General features: G+C 44.3%; 1 protein-coding gene across 1 annotated transcript; it reads right to left on the bottom strand.

Annotated features, from left to right (window-relative positions):
• Positions 1-653: 653 nt before the first annotated feature.
• LOC120632888 lies at positions 654-6,061 on the bottom strand. The gene is made up of 3 exons (XM_039902927.1): positions 5,422-6,061; positions 4,605-4,932; positions 654-4,176 (listed from the first exon to the last, which is right to left on the bottom strand). Exons 1-3 carry the CDS (start codon positions 6,059-6,061, stop codon positions 654-656), a joined length of 4,491 nt encoding a protein of 1,496 aa, XP_039758861.1.
• Between the last annotated feature and the right edge of the window lie 10,053 nt (positions 6,062-16,114).

Below are 16,114 nucleotides of genomic sequence, written 5' to 3'. Positions count from 1 at the left end.
TTCATGGGTAGGAGCACGCCGTCCGTTGATCCAAATATTCCTCACGAAGTCCTCTCTTCTCGAACACCACCACTTATGTTATATTTCGGCACACACATAAATATAGGAATTATGCTTAAAAGGATCTCATTGAAACTTCTAAGGTATATTATGATATTTTATGGCTTATTTTCAGGCAGCCAGTAAACTCGTATTGCCCGTTACTTTTCGCAATCGGAAAGCAAGTCGTCCGCAAACGTCTTAATCGTTTGCTTCCATTAATTTAAGTGACAGCTCTGCGTTCTAGTGTTTTTGAGGCGTATGAGGGCGCCAGTCTCTTCACGGAGAATCGTTCAGTGCTGTTTTAGGTTGGATATGGGAGAATAGGAACACCAATGAAATTTTAAATTATTATTTAAGACTTAATTATAACTTGGCGCAACCATCCACCCGCCCTTAAAGGGTCACCTTTAAGAAAAGCTCTCATAAGGTATGAGGTAGAATTGCCTCTTTTAAGAACGCGTATTGCGCATGGGCGTATTTCATATAAGTATGTGTATATTTACGAAAGTATATTAAAAAATATTAATTATTTGTAGAATTATTATAAAAGAGAATAAAGTCTTAACGTATGAGCTACTTAGTACTAAATTATGAAACTATAATTGTTACGCTTATTGCGTCGGAAGAGGGCATAAGCGAACGACCGGACGCACGTAAGTTCTCCCGGAAATTTTAACGGTCGCTACGCGTATGACGCCGTCTTTCGAGGGATGCACTTTCTCTACTACTGCTAGAGGCCAAGCCAGAGGCGGTACGTTGTCATTTATAACTACGACGACAGTTCCCGGCGTAATAGGTACGGAAGGCGTATTCCATTTCAAACGAACTTGCAATCCGTGCAAATATTCCATCCTCCAACGATTCCAAAACGATTGGACCATTTTATCTATTAACGAGTACCTGTCAACCAAGTTAATTTTGTCTGGATTGACATCAGGCGCAGGCAAGGAGAATAGAGGCGCAGTATGTAGGAAGTGACTTGGAGTAAGAGCCGAAGGTTCGGCAGGGTCAGAGCTTAGTATTGTTAGCGGACGCGAATTGAGAAGACATTCGACCTGAATGAGCACAGTGTAAAGTTCCTCATCTGAAAGGAGCTGTTGCCCTATGACCTTGAACAGGATCGTCTTAGTCACCTTGATCATACTTTCCCATGAACCTCCAAAGTGTGGGGAATTGGGACAGATGAATTTCCAAGTTATGCGATTTTCAGCGCATTCCTGCTCTAGCTTCGGGTAATATTCTTCTCTTAGAAATTTATAGAGGTCCCGAAGGTAAGAAGCAGCACCCTGGAAGTTTTTAGCATTGTCGCTATGCAGCACCTGAACAGGACCACGACGTGATAGGAATCTTTTAAACCCGGCGAGGAAACTGGGAGTGCTGAGTGAGGTAGCAACCTCAATGTGCGTAGATCTCGTAGTGAGACACGTGAACAGCACAATATAAGCTTTCTCGCTGTGTACGCCACGGCGGCGTACAGGAACGTATGGTATAGGACCTGCATAATCGCAGCCGGTGAAACTAAAGGCTTTCAACGCTGGACGTGTACGTATATCAGGAAGATCCGCCATCAGCGGAATGGTTGGACGCGGTTTAAATCTAAAGCAAGTATTGCACATATGTACTCTTTGCCTGACAATACGGCGTGCCGACAGAATCCAGTACCTCTGACGAAGCAGGGCCATTAGGAGTTCGGGTCCAGCATGTAAATGTTTAATGTGGTAATAATCAATGATTATATTTACCACGTGGCCATTGCGAGGCAATATAACCGGATGTATTTTTTCAAAGCTAAGTCCAGAGTTGTCGAGACGACCACCAACGCGGATAAGTCCATCATCAATAAATGGTCTTAGGCGATTAAATGCCGGTGAACATGTTTTATTATTTTTAATAAGAGAATATTCTTCAGCAAAATGCTGATTTTGCAGAGCGCGTAGCATTCTATTCTCTGCGAAATTTAAGTCGTCAGCGGTAACTGCACTAGTGCCGCGACGAGGCAGTAATTTAGCAAATCTACAAATGTATACAATTATACGTAGAAGTTTGCTCCACGAAGAAAAACGGAGAGCAAGCTCGTGTAAGTCGTTCGGGAGTATAGGTTTACACACAGTGTGTATAAGAACCTTCTTCTCGGGTACGTCTTCAATAGACTCTCCCTCTAGAGTTTTGAGTGGCCACTGAGACGGATGCATTGATGCCCATGGTGGACCATGCAGCCACAGAGGGTGTGAGAGAAGCTTCTCAGGAGTTACACCTCTCGATAGAATATCAGCAGAGTTCTCAGTGCCAGGGCAATGATAAAAGTTGTCTGGTGAGATATTCTCAGTTATCTGTACAACGCGATTCGCGACAAAAGTCTGCCATCTATGCGGTGAACTTTTTATCCAATATAGGGCGACTTTGGAATCGAGAAATGCATATGTAGCCTTGATTGGGATACGCTCAGAGTAAGTGTCATGTACTGTACGAAGCAATTTCGACAGAAGGACGCCACCTAATAGTTCGAGACGAGCAATTGAATGAGGTTTCGTCGGCGAAACTTTACTTTTCGCACAAGCAAGACGCACAGTGTTACCAGTAGGGGAGCTAACGTGTAAATAAACGACAGCACCATAGGCTGCGAGACTAGCATCTGATAGTCCCAGGAGAGTGACCTCGCAGTCTGTTGTCACGCCCACATGACGCGGTATGTGTAGCTTATTTAGAGCTGGCAACTCATCGCAAAACTGTCTCCACATCTTAATGATGTGTGGTGGAGCTACAGTGTCCCAATCAAGGTTTAATTGCCAAAGCATTTTAATTAATATTTTGGCATACACGACTGTGGGAGCAACGAAGCCCATTATGTCCCACAGACGGGCAACAGTCGACAAGATGGAGCGCTTAGTGCATGTCACATCGTCGGGCACAGAAATTTTAAAATAGAAAGCGTCATTTCCAGTATACCAATGCAGACCAAGTATTTTATGGTGCATGGTTTTGTCAAACTCCACTTCAGTCGGAAGTTTGTGGGACGCAGGAAGGTTATCTAAGACCTCGCGAGAATTGCTGTTCCACTTAACTAATTCCCACTGTGCACCCTTAAAAAGATCGATCATCTGCAGCGACACAGTGACTGCCTCTAGTTCGCTTGGAAGCGAGAAAGCTACGTCATCCATATAAAGCGCGGGTAGCACAATGCTATTCGCTCGTGGATATTTTGCGCCGTCGTCATTCACCAGCTGTCTTACCGTGCGCAGTGCATGGAAGGGACTGGAAGTGAGACCGAAACAGACTCGATTGAACTGATATAGCACAAGAGGGTCTTGTGGATTAAAGCGGTATAAGAAGCATTGATAGCGACGATCAGCTTCGCGCATAACGATTTGTAGAAACTGTTCTCGGCAGTCGGCTGTCATTGCCACTGCATGCAGACGAAAATTCAAAATTATTTTAAAAAGATCTCCCTGTAAATTTTGACCGGAATGTAGCAGATGGTTCAGTGCCTTTCCAGAACTAGAACGACAAGAAGCATCGACGACTAATCTCAGTCTCGTCGAGAGTTTGTCTTCACGTAAAATCCCCGTGTGTGGCATCACGTAAATCGGAACAGGATCTTTAGAATCGTATGAAGGCGCGGGAGAAATATAATCTTTCGCGAGATAACCTTTTATGACGTCATCATATGCCGACCTCAATTTATTCGAAGCTTCAAGCTTTCTTTCGAGGCAGATGAAACGTTTCTTAGCTATGTCCAAAGAATTCCCTAGGGAATATAGATCCTCTTTAAATGGCAGCCCGACAACGTATCTGCCCGTATCGGGATCTCGGACAGTAGTCGAAGTGTAGAAGTCTTCGCATTCATTATCATCAGGATTCTGAATGGAAGCGGAAGGAAGTTCTTCAAGTTCCCAGAAACGCTTGACTAAAGAGTCAATAGCAGGAGGCTCTTGAACGAAACAACATGTCAAGGCCGTATGAGTATTTATAGTAGGTATCATAGGCGCATTGCCCATGAACACCAGACCTAACACCGTGCGCAATGCAACGGGCACCGACGGGTCGCGACGTGACGTATGGACGTCGTCGGGGAGAAGCAAATGTGGAAATAGGGAAGCTCCTATTAAAGCATCAATTTTATCAGGTACGCCGTAACTCGCATCGGCAAGCGGAATACCTTTAAGGTGTGATAGGACTGCCGTATCTATCACAGCCGTAGGTAATTTGTCTGTCACTTTATCAACAACAAGTGGCGAGATATTAAAACTAACGTTATCATCAAAACGCGAATAAAACGTCAAGTCAACCGAGCTGGATTGTACAACCTTCTCAATTCCACCGAACCCCTTCACGATAGTACGTTCTGTGAATTTAGTTTGCAAACCCAAGCGATCACAACATTCTTTTGAGAGGAAATCGGCCTGCGAAGCAGAATCCAACAATATACGTATAACTTGCCGTTCACCATTACAGTCGTAAACAGCAACTTGTGCGGTAGCCAATAAGACAGTAGTTCGCTTGTCTTCCACACGATTCATTAAATTGCTATTATACACCTGCGTAGCGCTTGTAGACGGGCTTACGCGCAAGCGCACAGTGCTACGTCGACGCGATCATCCGCTACGGGCGATGACGCGGTAACGGTAGGTGCGTTCGGTGGCGGCATGACGGTATTCAACTGAGGCGCGCGGGAAACGGGCGATGACGCGGTAACGGTAGGTGCGTTCGGTGGCGGCATGACGGTATTCAACTGAGGCGCGCGGGAATGTTCCTCGCGCTGGTCAAAGTGCAGCCTTTTGTTATGTTTCTGACCACACGAACAGTGCGGGGAGACTTCACATTGCCCGACTTTATGTTTTATAGACAGGCAGTTCACACAGGCATTCTTCTCCTTGACGCACTTAAAACGTTCTTGAGGAGTTAATAATTTATTAAAGTCAACACATTTATATAAATGCGCATGTGTTATATTTCTACATAGACACTTGGACGTAGGCTTATCAACCGTGCTTATATAGGCCTGATACTTCGGCGCATTGCCAGAAGTCCCGTTATTTAAATGTTTTATATTTTTATTATGACGTGTATTAGAAGGGTTTGTGACATTCGTATTCGTACGCTCAAACACCTTCGCGCGTGTTGTGATAAATTCCACAAAGTCGTCGAAAGTAGGTATATTCTTACCGCATTTAATTTCAAACGCGCGTACACTCTCAGTATCGACCCTTTGTGTAGCTATATTTAGTATGATAAGATCAGCTAGGTTATCTAACTTTAGGTTTTTTAAAGCGCTTACTGCGCCAGCGAACCGGTCTATGAAATCTTCAAAGTTAGTTGCAGAGGGAGTCTGAAAACCCTTATAGCGAAATAATTCATGTAGGTACGCGGAAGTCAACATACGTTTATCATCGAACCTATTGACGAGTGTTTGTAAAACGAGCTGATAATTCTCAGCACACGGAGAAATTCCAGCGATTGCGCTTTTTGCCTTCCCTGTCAGCTTCGGTAACAGATAAAATAGCTTTTCTGCATCTGTGAGTGATGGGTTATTATCTACTACTGACTTAAAGGTCGTATAAAACATCTGAAAAGATTTAATGTCACCATCGAATTCTAATATCGATATGGGAGCTAGCTTCGGCTTGGCTTTTAGCAGCGCGGAGGTCGCATTATGTATTTCTGGTGTCGTATTTAAAGTTGAGCATTTTGTATGAGTTCGTTTGACCCTATTATACAAAGTCTCAAAAGCATACAGACTTTTGTAATCAGGTTTTGCATCTGAATTTAAGTTTAATAAACGTGTATTATAATCGTCTACAATAGACTCGTACTTTAAACGCAATGAATCAATTTGTGAAGATTCGTCTAGAAAATGTTCTCTTTTTTCAACGTTCGTTTGAACATCGGGTTCACGAGATAAGTCAAAGACATTTTGCATGATACCGAATATAGCTTCACGTTTAGCAATTAAGATAGACAGTTTAGTATCCTGAATCTCCTTATCACTTTCGCTAGTTTTAGAATCTACTTTAGGAGGCATTTTACTAAAGTGTAAGTGAGACAATTATCTAACAATCACGAAATACCTATATTTTTATGTGAGTATGATAGGTTAATAGCCAATCATATACTGGTAAATTAAGTAGGTCGCGCGGAGTGCGGATAATATGCGCAAGCGCGCTTCGTTCGATATTACGCGTGGTCGGGTTATATCGAATGTTCGATCGACCAGAGGTTCGTATAGACAAATCTCGACCTTATATGCTAGGTCTTACGACTCTTGAGTAAATGTTTCACAACCGAAGGTACTACGATAATTAATAATTGCAAGTTTTAAGATTTGTTTTAATTGTTAATTCAATTTAAATACACTAATATTTATCGAAATTTACATAAATATGTGTAGATAATTAGTATGTCTAACTGGGGAAATAGCTAGCTCAATGCTATAATGCCGCTTATGCCAGTATTAAGACAAAGAAAATAGATGACGCAATGACCTATTTTATTTAAAATTATATTATTTCAATTATTAGAGCCTATAGAAGTATTCTAACAAGGAAACTGATGCTTCAATACGTTAATATGAAGGAAATGCTGTAAATATCCGTCTCGACGGAACCAAATAAATATGTATGCGCCAAGTTATATTAAGTTATTTAAGATTTTTATTTCGAATGAGTGGACTGTATTTTTTGCGGTAAATTGGTGTACAAAAGAAAGATACAAGGAATCAGAGCACAAGGAAGACAGCACTTACTTGACCTTATTTTTCATGGGTAGGAGCACGCCGTCCGTTGATCCAAATATTCCTCACGAAGTCCTCTCTTCTCGAACACCACCACTTATGTTATATTTCGGCACACACATAAATATAGGAATTATGCTTAAAAGGATCTCATTGAAACTTCTAAGGTATATTATGATATTTTATGGCTTATTTTCAGGCAGCCAGTAAACTCGTATTGCCCGTTACTTTTCGCAATCGGAAAGCAAGTCGTCCGCAAACGTCTTAATCGTTTGCTTCCATTAATTTAAGTGACAGCTCTGCGTTCTAGTGTTTTTGAGGCGTATGAGGGCGCCAGTCTCTTCACGGAGAATCGTTCAGTGCTGTTTTAGGTTGGATATGGGAGAATAGGAACACCAATGAAATTTTAAATTATTATTTAAGACTTAATTATAACTTGGCGCAACCAATAAGTATAGATAGATATTTCTGTATTTAATGGAATCTCTGACAAAGATAAGTTATTTGTCCTTTTTATATTTGAAGTTACTGTAAGCGGTCCTTTGAAGAGTTTTTATAAAAGTTGTTTATCACTATTTGAGGCGTCTATCCTTAAAGAGGTCTGAAGAGCTTGCAAATACTTTTTCTACCGACGACTTGCTTTATAAAAAGAGGGATGTTCAAGAAAGATAAATTAATCTTAACTTTATTATTACATATACTCGTACTAGGCTAAGATCAAGAATACAACTAGGAAAGATTTAAGTGCAGTAAAATCTGGTTGTGCGAGTCTTGCTTTGTTTAAATATACCTAAAGATTTATTATGATAGTAGGTACTTTTACAAGTGTATGAATGTGGTAATCGCCATCATCTCACTACAATGTCCATATTGTAAAGCACGCACCAAAATACATGGGCTATGTGCCTATTTGTATAAACAGATATTTAACTTTTACTTTTGACTTCAGACCCCCCATTTAAACATTAATTTAGTACTTACAATAACATAACAGAGAGGTATAAACTTTTTTTTAAATATAGTTTTGTTGTTCTTGAATGAGATGAATTTGTGTTTATTAACGGAATACCATTTCCAAAGATTACGTATGTAATTATTATATTATGTTTGTAGTTTAATAGTACAGAAGCTAACATGTGGTCATTTCACTAATGATCGGCTAATATTGATTTATTCAGGAGCTAATCTAATTAATGACTGTTCTGTAACTACACGACTTACATCTAATGTGGTAATAGTAACTCTTAATGCAGGGACATAGGAGTCAAGTTTCCCTGCTCATCATCAAGGTGTGACGCTTACAAATGACACTTGGGGACAGGATTTGATCGTGAAAGACATAACGGATGGTCCAAAGAAGATTTTTCTCTTACATAGTCTTTTATCGCTAGCTGTGATCATTTGTAAATGGGTCTATATATTATCATAAATGTATTTTCAAGAAGCGTAGTTCGTCATTTAAAGGTGCGGGGCTATGTATATATATTTATAATACCAGTGTTATAACATAATATATGTACGATAGAGAATAGATGTTAGAATTTCAAGGATCATAACCCTAACCTTTACTGTCGTTAAAGTATTGAGAGTAATTCTAGCTTAGATTTTTAAATTATTATTAATGTTTCGTAAAAAGCTAAAATAATTAAATGCAATAAAAGTCAAAAATGTCTTAAAGAGTAACCCAGCCTAAAAAATCCTAGACTAAAAAGCCAAAACTCTCCGGCATTAATTATTATTTACTCTAGAAACTTCCAAATATTCGAAAGTGCTATGACTACTACATTTTCATAGTTTCCAGTTTTGTATATGTTTATTAGTTATCAAATGGCCTCGTTTCTCTATATTTTCGCGCTTTCTCGATCACATCTCGAATCTTGGTTTTGTCAATGGTTAAAGTTTTGATAAAATCATGTATGACGAAGTTTTTAACCTTTAAAAGTTCAAAAAACAAATCTGCGATAGCATATGTCTTCTTCATAAGGTTGTCTCGCTATAACTTTTACGTTTACTTATATGCGGACGAGATTGCGAGGGACGCTAGTTATTCAAATTCAATTTCTTTATTCATGTAGCCCTATCACAGGCACTTATGAAGCGTTCGTACATATTTGTTTACATAATTGTAAGGGGATGGTGATAACTTCGTTCGCCAACTTAAATCTAAAGCTACTAGGGTTCCAAACGCGCCCTGGTTTAAGCAGAGCCCACAACAAACTTAGCCAGGTAATTTTTTTTTGTTATCACCATCTTCCAGTAATTATATTCATATAAATAAATTGAGGCTTGTTAAATCACCCAGCAGTTCGGTTCAGTACATTGGCATCTCTCGAGAAGTTCTGAGCCAGAGTCGGCTTAGCGGATATTAACGCGAGAGCGCTATCTGTACGGAACACTTGCACCGGGAATTTAGGCAACTGCAATTCAATAGTGACGGTAGTTAACCGCATAATGTATCTTGAATTCAAATTGAGCTGAGATTTATATAGGAAAACGCTAAAAAACTCGGAGAACCCATTGACGTTGGGGTCTCAAGGTGCTGGAATATCGTACCGGAAAATTCAGCGTTGGTAGACCCCAAACAAGGTGGACAGACGATATCAAACGATTTGCTGGGAGCCGCTGAAGACAAACTGCTCAAGGCCCATTTTGAAACTCCCTAAAAATTACCTATGTCCAGCAGTGGACGTCAAGCGATAGTGATAAAACTTTTTTTAGAAAATTCCAAATCACCGTTATTAATAACGTACATAGTTCACTTATTTTAATAAAATAAAAGAAGCGATCATAGCCCAGTGGGTAGGAGCTCACTTCACTTTCAGGGGGCCGAGTTCGAATCCCAGCACGCACCTCTAACTTTTCTAAGTTATGTGCGTTTTAAGTAATTAAAATATCGCTTCAACGGTGAAGGAAAACATCGTGAGGAAACCTGCATGCCTGAGAGTTCTACATAATGTTCACAAAGGTATGTGGAGTCCATCAATCCACACTGGGCCAGCGTGGTGGAGTACGGCCTTAACCCCTTCTCATTGTGGGAGAAGACCCTTGCCCTGTAGTGGGCCGGTAATGGGTTGATATGAATAATAGAATAAAATAATTTAATAACGAGAAAGCATAAAGTTTTGCGGCATGGTATGGACAGATTAGTATACAGTTACCACCTCCCCTTCTCCCCGCGCAGGTGTACGAGGTGACTATTTATTATTATTATTTATTTAATGAAAAATATACATATTTATGTTAACATTTTATAGTTTATCCGTACACCGGTATTCATCGTTCAGCGCTCGGAATTATAAGTAGGTAAGTATTTTTAAAGCTACTTACAAAATATTATGGGTAGATAAAAAAAAAAAATGATTGCTTTTCAACTAGTACTATTCAAAAGACCAGTTCCGCATCTTCCGCATTTTATCATTGGAGTAAACTTTACACAGGATGTTCCGGCTATTTATTATTATATTTTTTAGTTTGAAAAAAAGTGTCTTAAGTTTCTCCTTTATGTTTTTAGTGTTTATTTCCTGCTTTAGTTTATAAGGCAAGCTGTTCAGCAAAGCCGGCATTAGACAATCCAGGGTTTGTTTTTCCGTACAGATTTTTACTTTGGAGAATAACAAGTTGGGCGTTTGACACACTGCGCTTTGTTATAGGTAGTTTAAAGAAGTATACGCGGCTGGCTGCAGCATCCTCTGTGAGGCTTCTACCATGTACTGCGATAAACGACCCGCATGCCCAGCGTGGTGATTATTACCAAACCCATCCGTTGGGAGAAGCCTTTAGTCCAGCAGTGCAGCATGAAGCTGAACACATAATTAAATAAATAATCAGCTTTGTTAAATCAGCCATTGCTCAATCACTCAATGGTTCATCATCGCACATAGCCGTTACTCTTAGAGTTTTGAGACTGATTCTGAGGAATGCGGGCAGGGATGATCTATACAAACTTGCACCTAGAATTTAGACAACTGCCATTCAACAGCGACGATACTTAACCCCATAATGTACCTTTAATTCGGATTCAGCTTACAATAATAAAGCTCCACATTATAAGATGCGCGCTTAAAAATATTCCACAAAATCATAATTGGCACGAGCTCTTTGTAAAGAATTATCGAAAAGGTCTACTGGCCAACGAATTAGTTTGGCCATCCAAAGGGGCAATGCTGCCAGCATCTTAGGAACTGTGCCTCCCTGCGGTGGTTTCGAAGACGTTTTAGATTTTATTTAGTTTTACATATTTTATTTTAGGTTATATTTATAAAACAAATGTGGAACAACATAATTCAGTTTATTTGCAGTGGGCAGCGACCCTGCTTTCTGAGTCCAAGGCTCGATGCCCACAACTACAGAATGTTTGTGTGATGAACATGAATGTTTTTCAATTTCTGGGTGTTTATATGTATATTATAAGTATTTATGTATGTTATTTATAAAAATAATCATCAGAGACCTGAGTACCCATAACACAAGCTACGCTTACTTTGGGGCTAGATGGCGATGTGTGTATTGTCGTAGTATATTTATATTTTATTTATTTATTTAATTTGTCAACATTTTATTAGAAATACGTTTGCCATCAATAACTGAATACATTTATTAATATCAAAGCCTAAAGCTTCACCCGTATCATTTGATATTATAACTAGATTTAGCTACTTTTTTTGCTTTTTCGGAAGGACACTTGCCGATAACCACCTAAGGGGTTGCTACGGCGTCACCGGGGGAGTGGGGCGAGCGCGAAAGCTCGCCATGAGAAGAGCCCCAGGGCTCGACGACATCGGGGGGAGTATGGGAGACGTCGACCCGAGGGTGCCTCCTGCGAGGACTCGGACCTCGGCTCGGTTCGACGTTAATCTGACTGTTGGTGGACTTTTGGACTAATCATTGTTTAGTCCGAACGCCCCCGTGACCGTGGTAAGGATCCACGTCCGGATGACGTCAGAAATCGGGGCCCTCGTCTTCGCCGGCGAAGACGCTGTGAATGTTGCGTGTGTGTGTGTTGTTGGGACACGTTGTCGGTAGTTATTTTGTCGTCAGGGTCGTCAAGGACATGCTTCGGACGTCGCCGCTTTGGTTCGACGTCGGGGACGGGGGTATAAGTGGACGCCTCGACCACTAGGGGGTTGGGGTGTCGGACTGCATTTTCAAAGTAGGTCTTTGATAATGTTTTCATGTACTGGGCTATGGTGGGAAGATCGAGGTCTCGGTGGAGATCTACGTTGCGCATGTACCACGGACTGTCCGTGGTCATACGCATAAATTTGTTCTGCAGGACTTGAAAGCTCCTGTAGGAGCTGTGAGGGCGATGGGCGAATACGACGCTGGCGTATGTCATAATGGGACGTATGCACGTTTTATACAAGGTTACCTTGTGACGGAGGGATAATTTGCTTTTGCGGCAAATCATCGGATAGAGACGACCCATCACATACGCAGCCTTGTTGCGGGCCTTGCGAATGTGTGCGGTGAAGCTCATTCTATGATCGAACGTTACTCCCAGGTATTTGGCCTTGTCTTGCCAGGGTATGGGACGCCCGTAGAGGGTGACCTCTGCGGGGTTTACCGTGAAGCGGCCTCTCGGTTTGCCCGTGAAGAGCACCGCTGCGCTCTTCTCGGGGTTAACCTCGATCCTCCAGAGGCGGAACCACTTGCCCAGCAGGTGGAGCGCCTTTTGGAGTCGACTTGCAATGTTGCTCTTTTTGGGATCGGTCGCAAAGAGAGCGGTATCGTCGGCGAATTGGGCCAGTTTGACCGTCGCCGGTAGGTCGCGGGGAATGTCGCTCGTGAAGAGCGCGTATAGAAGTGGGGAGAGCGCGGAGCCCTGAGGGACTCCCGCTCGTATAGGTCTAGGGGAAGAGAGCGTACCGTCTAGACGATAGCGAAATGTGCGATCGGTGAGATACGCTCGCAGCAAACGAACGAGACTAGCTGGCACGCCCAGATGGTGCAGCTTGTACAACAAGCCGGCGTGCCAGACCCTGTCGAAGGCCTTGGCGATGTCTAAGAACACGGCCCCAGTGGGGCTCATGTGTCTGTATCGATTGAATCCTGCCAGTATGTGCTCCGTGAGGCGGTGCGCTTGGTGGACGCAAGAGTGCTTGGCTCGAAAGCCGAATTGCTCGTCGTTAAGGAGGTTTTTCTCCTCTACGACTGCCTTCAGTCTGTGTAATATTACCCTCTCATACACCTTTGCTAAGGTGTTGAGGAGGCTTATAGGGCGATAACTGGAGGGAAGGTCGCGGGGTTTGCCCGACTTGTGGATACCTATGACTGTTGCTTCCTTCCACTGGTTGGGGAAGTAGCAGTTTGCCAAGAATACATTAAAAATTACCACTAGTAGGTTGATAATTTGTCCTGGGAGTAACTTTAGGGTTTTATTGGTAATGCCGTCGGGGCCTGGGGCTTTCTTAGAGTGGAAACCCTTGATAATAGTATGAACTTCATCGCAGGTCGTCGGGGCGAGAGGTTCACCATCGGGAGGGGTCGAGAGGATTGTTGCGAGTTCGCTTTCGACTCGCAAGACGTGGGGCCTATCAATGGATACGGTGCTCGGAGAGCATTGGGATTCGAGGCAGTCAGCCATGCATTCAGCCTTATCGATATCTTCAAAGGCGGGCGGACGGTTGGGCCGTGCTAACGGGGGGAGGGCGGGAGCGCGGGTCATTTTGAGAGCCTTCGCCAGTTTGTAGAACGCACTACGCGATGGCGAGAGCTCCCCCAAGAACCTGTCCCATTGTCCGTGTCGGAGTGCGGTAATGATAGACACTACCTTCCTCTGGGCTCTCCAGAGTTCTAACCGATTCTGTCGTGTCGGATATTTGTCATGCTCCCTATGGGCCCTATTCTTGTTTGTGATTAGCTCTCGCGCGTCCTCCGTGAGTACCATGCGGTAAAATCCGCACGGCATCTCGCGGGAGCATTCGCTCGTAGCGTCACAAACGTGGTTGGTCAGGTGCAGTGAGGCTGCCTGGGCTTGCTCTAATGTCTCTACGACGTCAGGAATTTTAGAGAGGTGCACAGAGTCCTTCGCTTCGAGTAGCCCGGAGAGCTTCTTGAAGTCGATGACTTTACGGGTCGGGAGGATCGCGGGGCCTACGGGGCCTAGCTGTAGTTTGACAGGTCTGTGATCCGAATATAGCTCGGATAGCACTTCCACAGAGTTTACCTGAAGGGTGATATTCTTGAGGAGCGCTATGTCGAGTATGTCCGGTCGGTCGATCGAACTATCCGACATCGGGAAGCGAGTCGGCGAGTCTGGGGCAACTACGATAAAGTTGAGGTCGGGTCGTCTGACAAGTATGTTAAGTTGTCGTCCGTGCGCGTTAGTGGAGCGGGACCAGTCGGTGTGCTTAGCGTTGAAGTCGCCAGCCAAAATGACAGAGTCACCTAAGGAGAGGAGAGCGAGTAAGTCACTCTCTAAAAAGGTTTTGTTCGGTGAGAGATAAACGGATGCTAGTATGATCGACGGATGGCCGGTCATACCCACCTGACATACGGAGGCTTCCATGTTGGTAAGCTGTGGAGGATCGAGAGGAGTGCAGTGAAGAGCCCTTCTGTAATAGATCGCGGTACCACCCAACCGGTTGGTGGTCCGATCATTTCTAATTAAGTTATAATTTCCAACTTTGGGATCGCTTCTACTAGGTTTTAAGAAGGTCTCTTGCACTAGGAAGATATCGATTTGTTGTGCACATATAAATTCACGGATTTGATGCATTTGATCGATAATGCCGTTTGCATTAAAGAAGCTGACTGCCAGGGAGTGTGGTTTTACCCTACCTTTATATGTACTACCCATTAACGGATTGCTTTTTGGATAGTCCCGATGGTTGTTAGGAGGCTAGAGTGCTCACGCATAGCCTGGTTGAGGGAGACCTTTGCCTTTGCAAAGAATACTTTTACCTCGTTCATGTCAACCGCAGACACGAGGTACTGGATGAAGTCCAGGGGGTCCATATCCGGAGATAGGTGCATGGGCGAGGGCGCTGAGGCCGGGTGGGCCGCTGCCGGTGCGGTGGCCTGAGGGGCTACCGGCAACGGTGCGGGGGCGGGGGCGGAGGCGCTAGGCGCTCCGTTAAGGGGCTTGGCCCATGCGCTGGTAGCGGGTACCGGCGCTGGGACGAAGCGTTGGGCGGGCTGTGCTGCGGGTCTCCGAGCCGGCGGCGGACCCCTGTGCCGTGTAAACTGCGGCGCCTTTGGGCATCCGCGATAATTCGCGGGGTGCCCTTGGGTGTAGCAGAGTACACAGCTCGGTGGTTCGTCGACGGTCGGGTCCCGTCGGGAGCAATCGGCGGTGCCGTGGTCGCCCAGGCACTTGACGCACCTAGGGCGGGCGAAACAATTCCTTGCGGAATGGCCGTACAGTTGGCATCGGTGGCACTGGCCGACCTTGCCTCTGTTATGGGGCTTCTCGATAGTGAGTCCTGAAAGGTGGCACACTTTTTCGAGATTGTAAATCTCTTTACCTTCGGGGGAAAGTTCTAATAAAACGAGAACCATCTCGTAGACATATTTCGTCCTGGTATTGTACATCCTATGTACCTCCAGGACAGGTAGATTTTGCGACAAAAGGTCGGCTTTTATTACCTCGGAGCTAATCTCCTTCGGTAATCCTTTAATGACGTCGCGGAGAATGCGTTCGTCTCTTAGGGCGTAGGTATGAAAACCTATATTATGCTCTCTGAGCATTGAAGTTAGCCGACGGTGGTCGTCGGAGGATAGGCACTGTACTCTAATGCCTATAGCGGTGGATCGGGCACCGGTGAAGCCGATGCCGTTCGCTTCAAGAAGCGGGATGATTTTCATCCATGCGAGCTTGTCGCGGATGAAGAGAGGTGGGATTCTATCCCTGGGTTGGGGTTGCTCCTCCATAGGGGAGTCTTCGGGCTCGTCTTCGTCCGCAGGGGAAGCCTGGGACGCTGCGCGAGGCGCTGCGCGGGGCGCTTGGGACTGGGTCTTAGTTGGGCGGTCCGTTACCACTTTCTTTGGCGGGTTCGCCTTGGATTTGGAAGCCTTAAGCTTCCGCTTTTTAGCACCGACGACGGTGAAGCCGTCGTCGGTCTCGGATGATGCCGGGGAGGTAGATTCTTCGATCGCTATCGCAGGGATAGCGACCGGGTCGTCGGTAATCGGCTCTGCGGGAGCCGGGGATTGCGGGCTGTCCGTGAACACTCTAGGCCTAACAGTCCTAAAGCGGTTTAGGTAACCCGCGTTATTCTCCTGGAGGTCCTTTAAGAGGGCCTCCAGATTAAGGTCGGAGTCGGCGAGGGCCATGGCGGCCCCCGGGGTAGCGGTTGACCTCCCTGCCATGCAGGGAGGTGTGTGCCTAAAAAAAGGGTGTGGCCC

This window comes from Pararge aegeria, chromosome 20, assembly GCF_905163445.1.
Source record: "Pararge aegeria chromosome 20, ilParAegt1.1, whole genome shotgun sequence".
NCBI classification, from domain to species: Eukaryota; Metazoa; Arthropoda; class Insecta; order Lepidoptera; family Nymphalidae; genus Pararge; species Pararge aegeria.
This window is presented reverse-complemented; position numbering and strand designations above follow the sequence as displayed.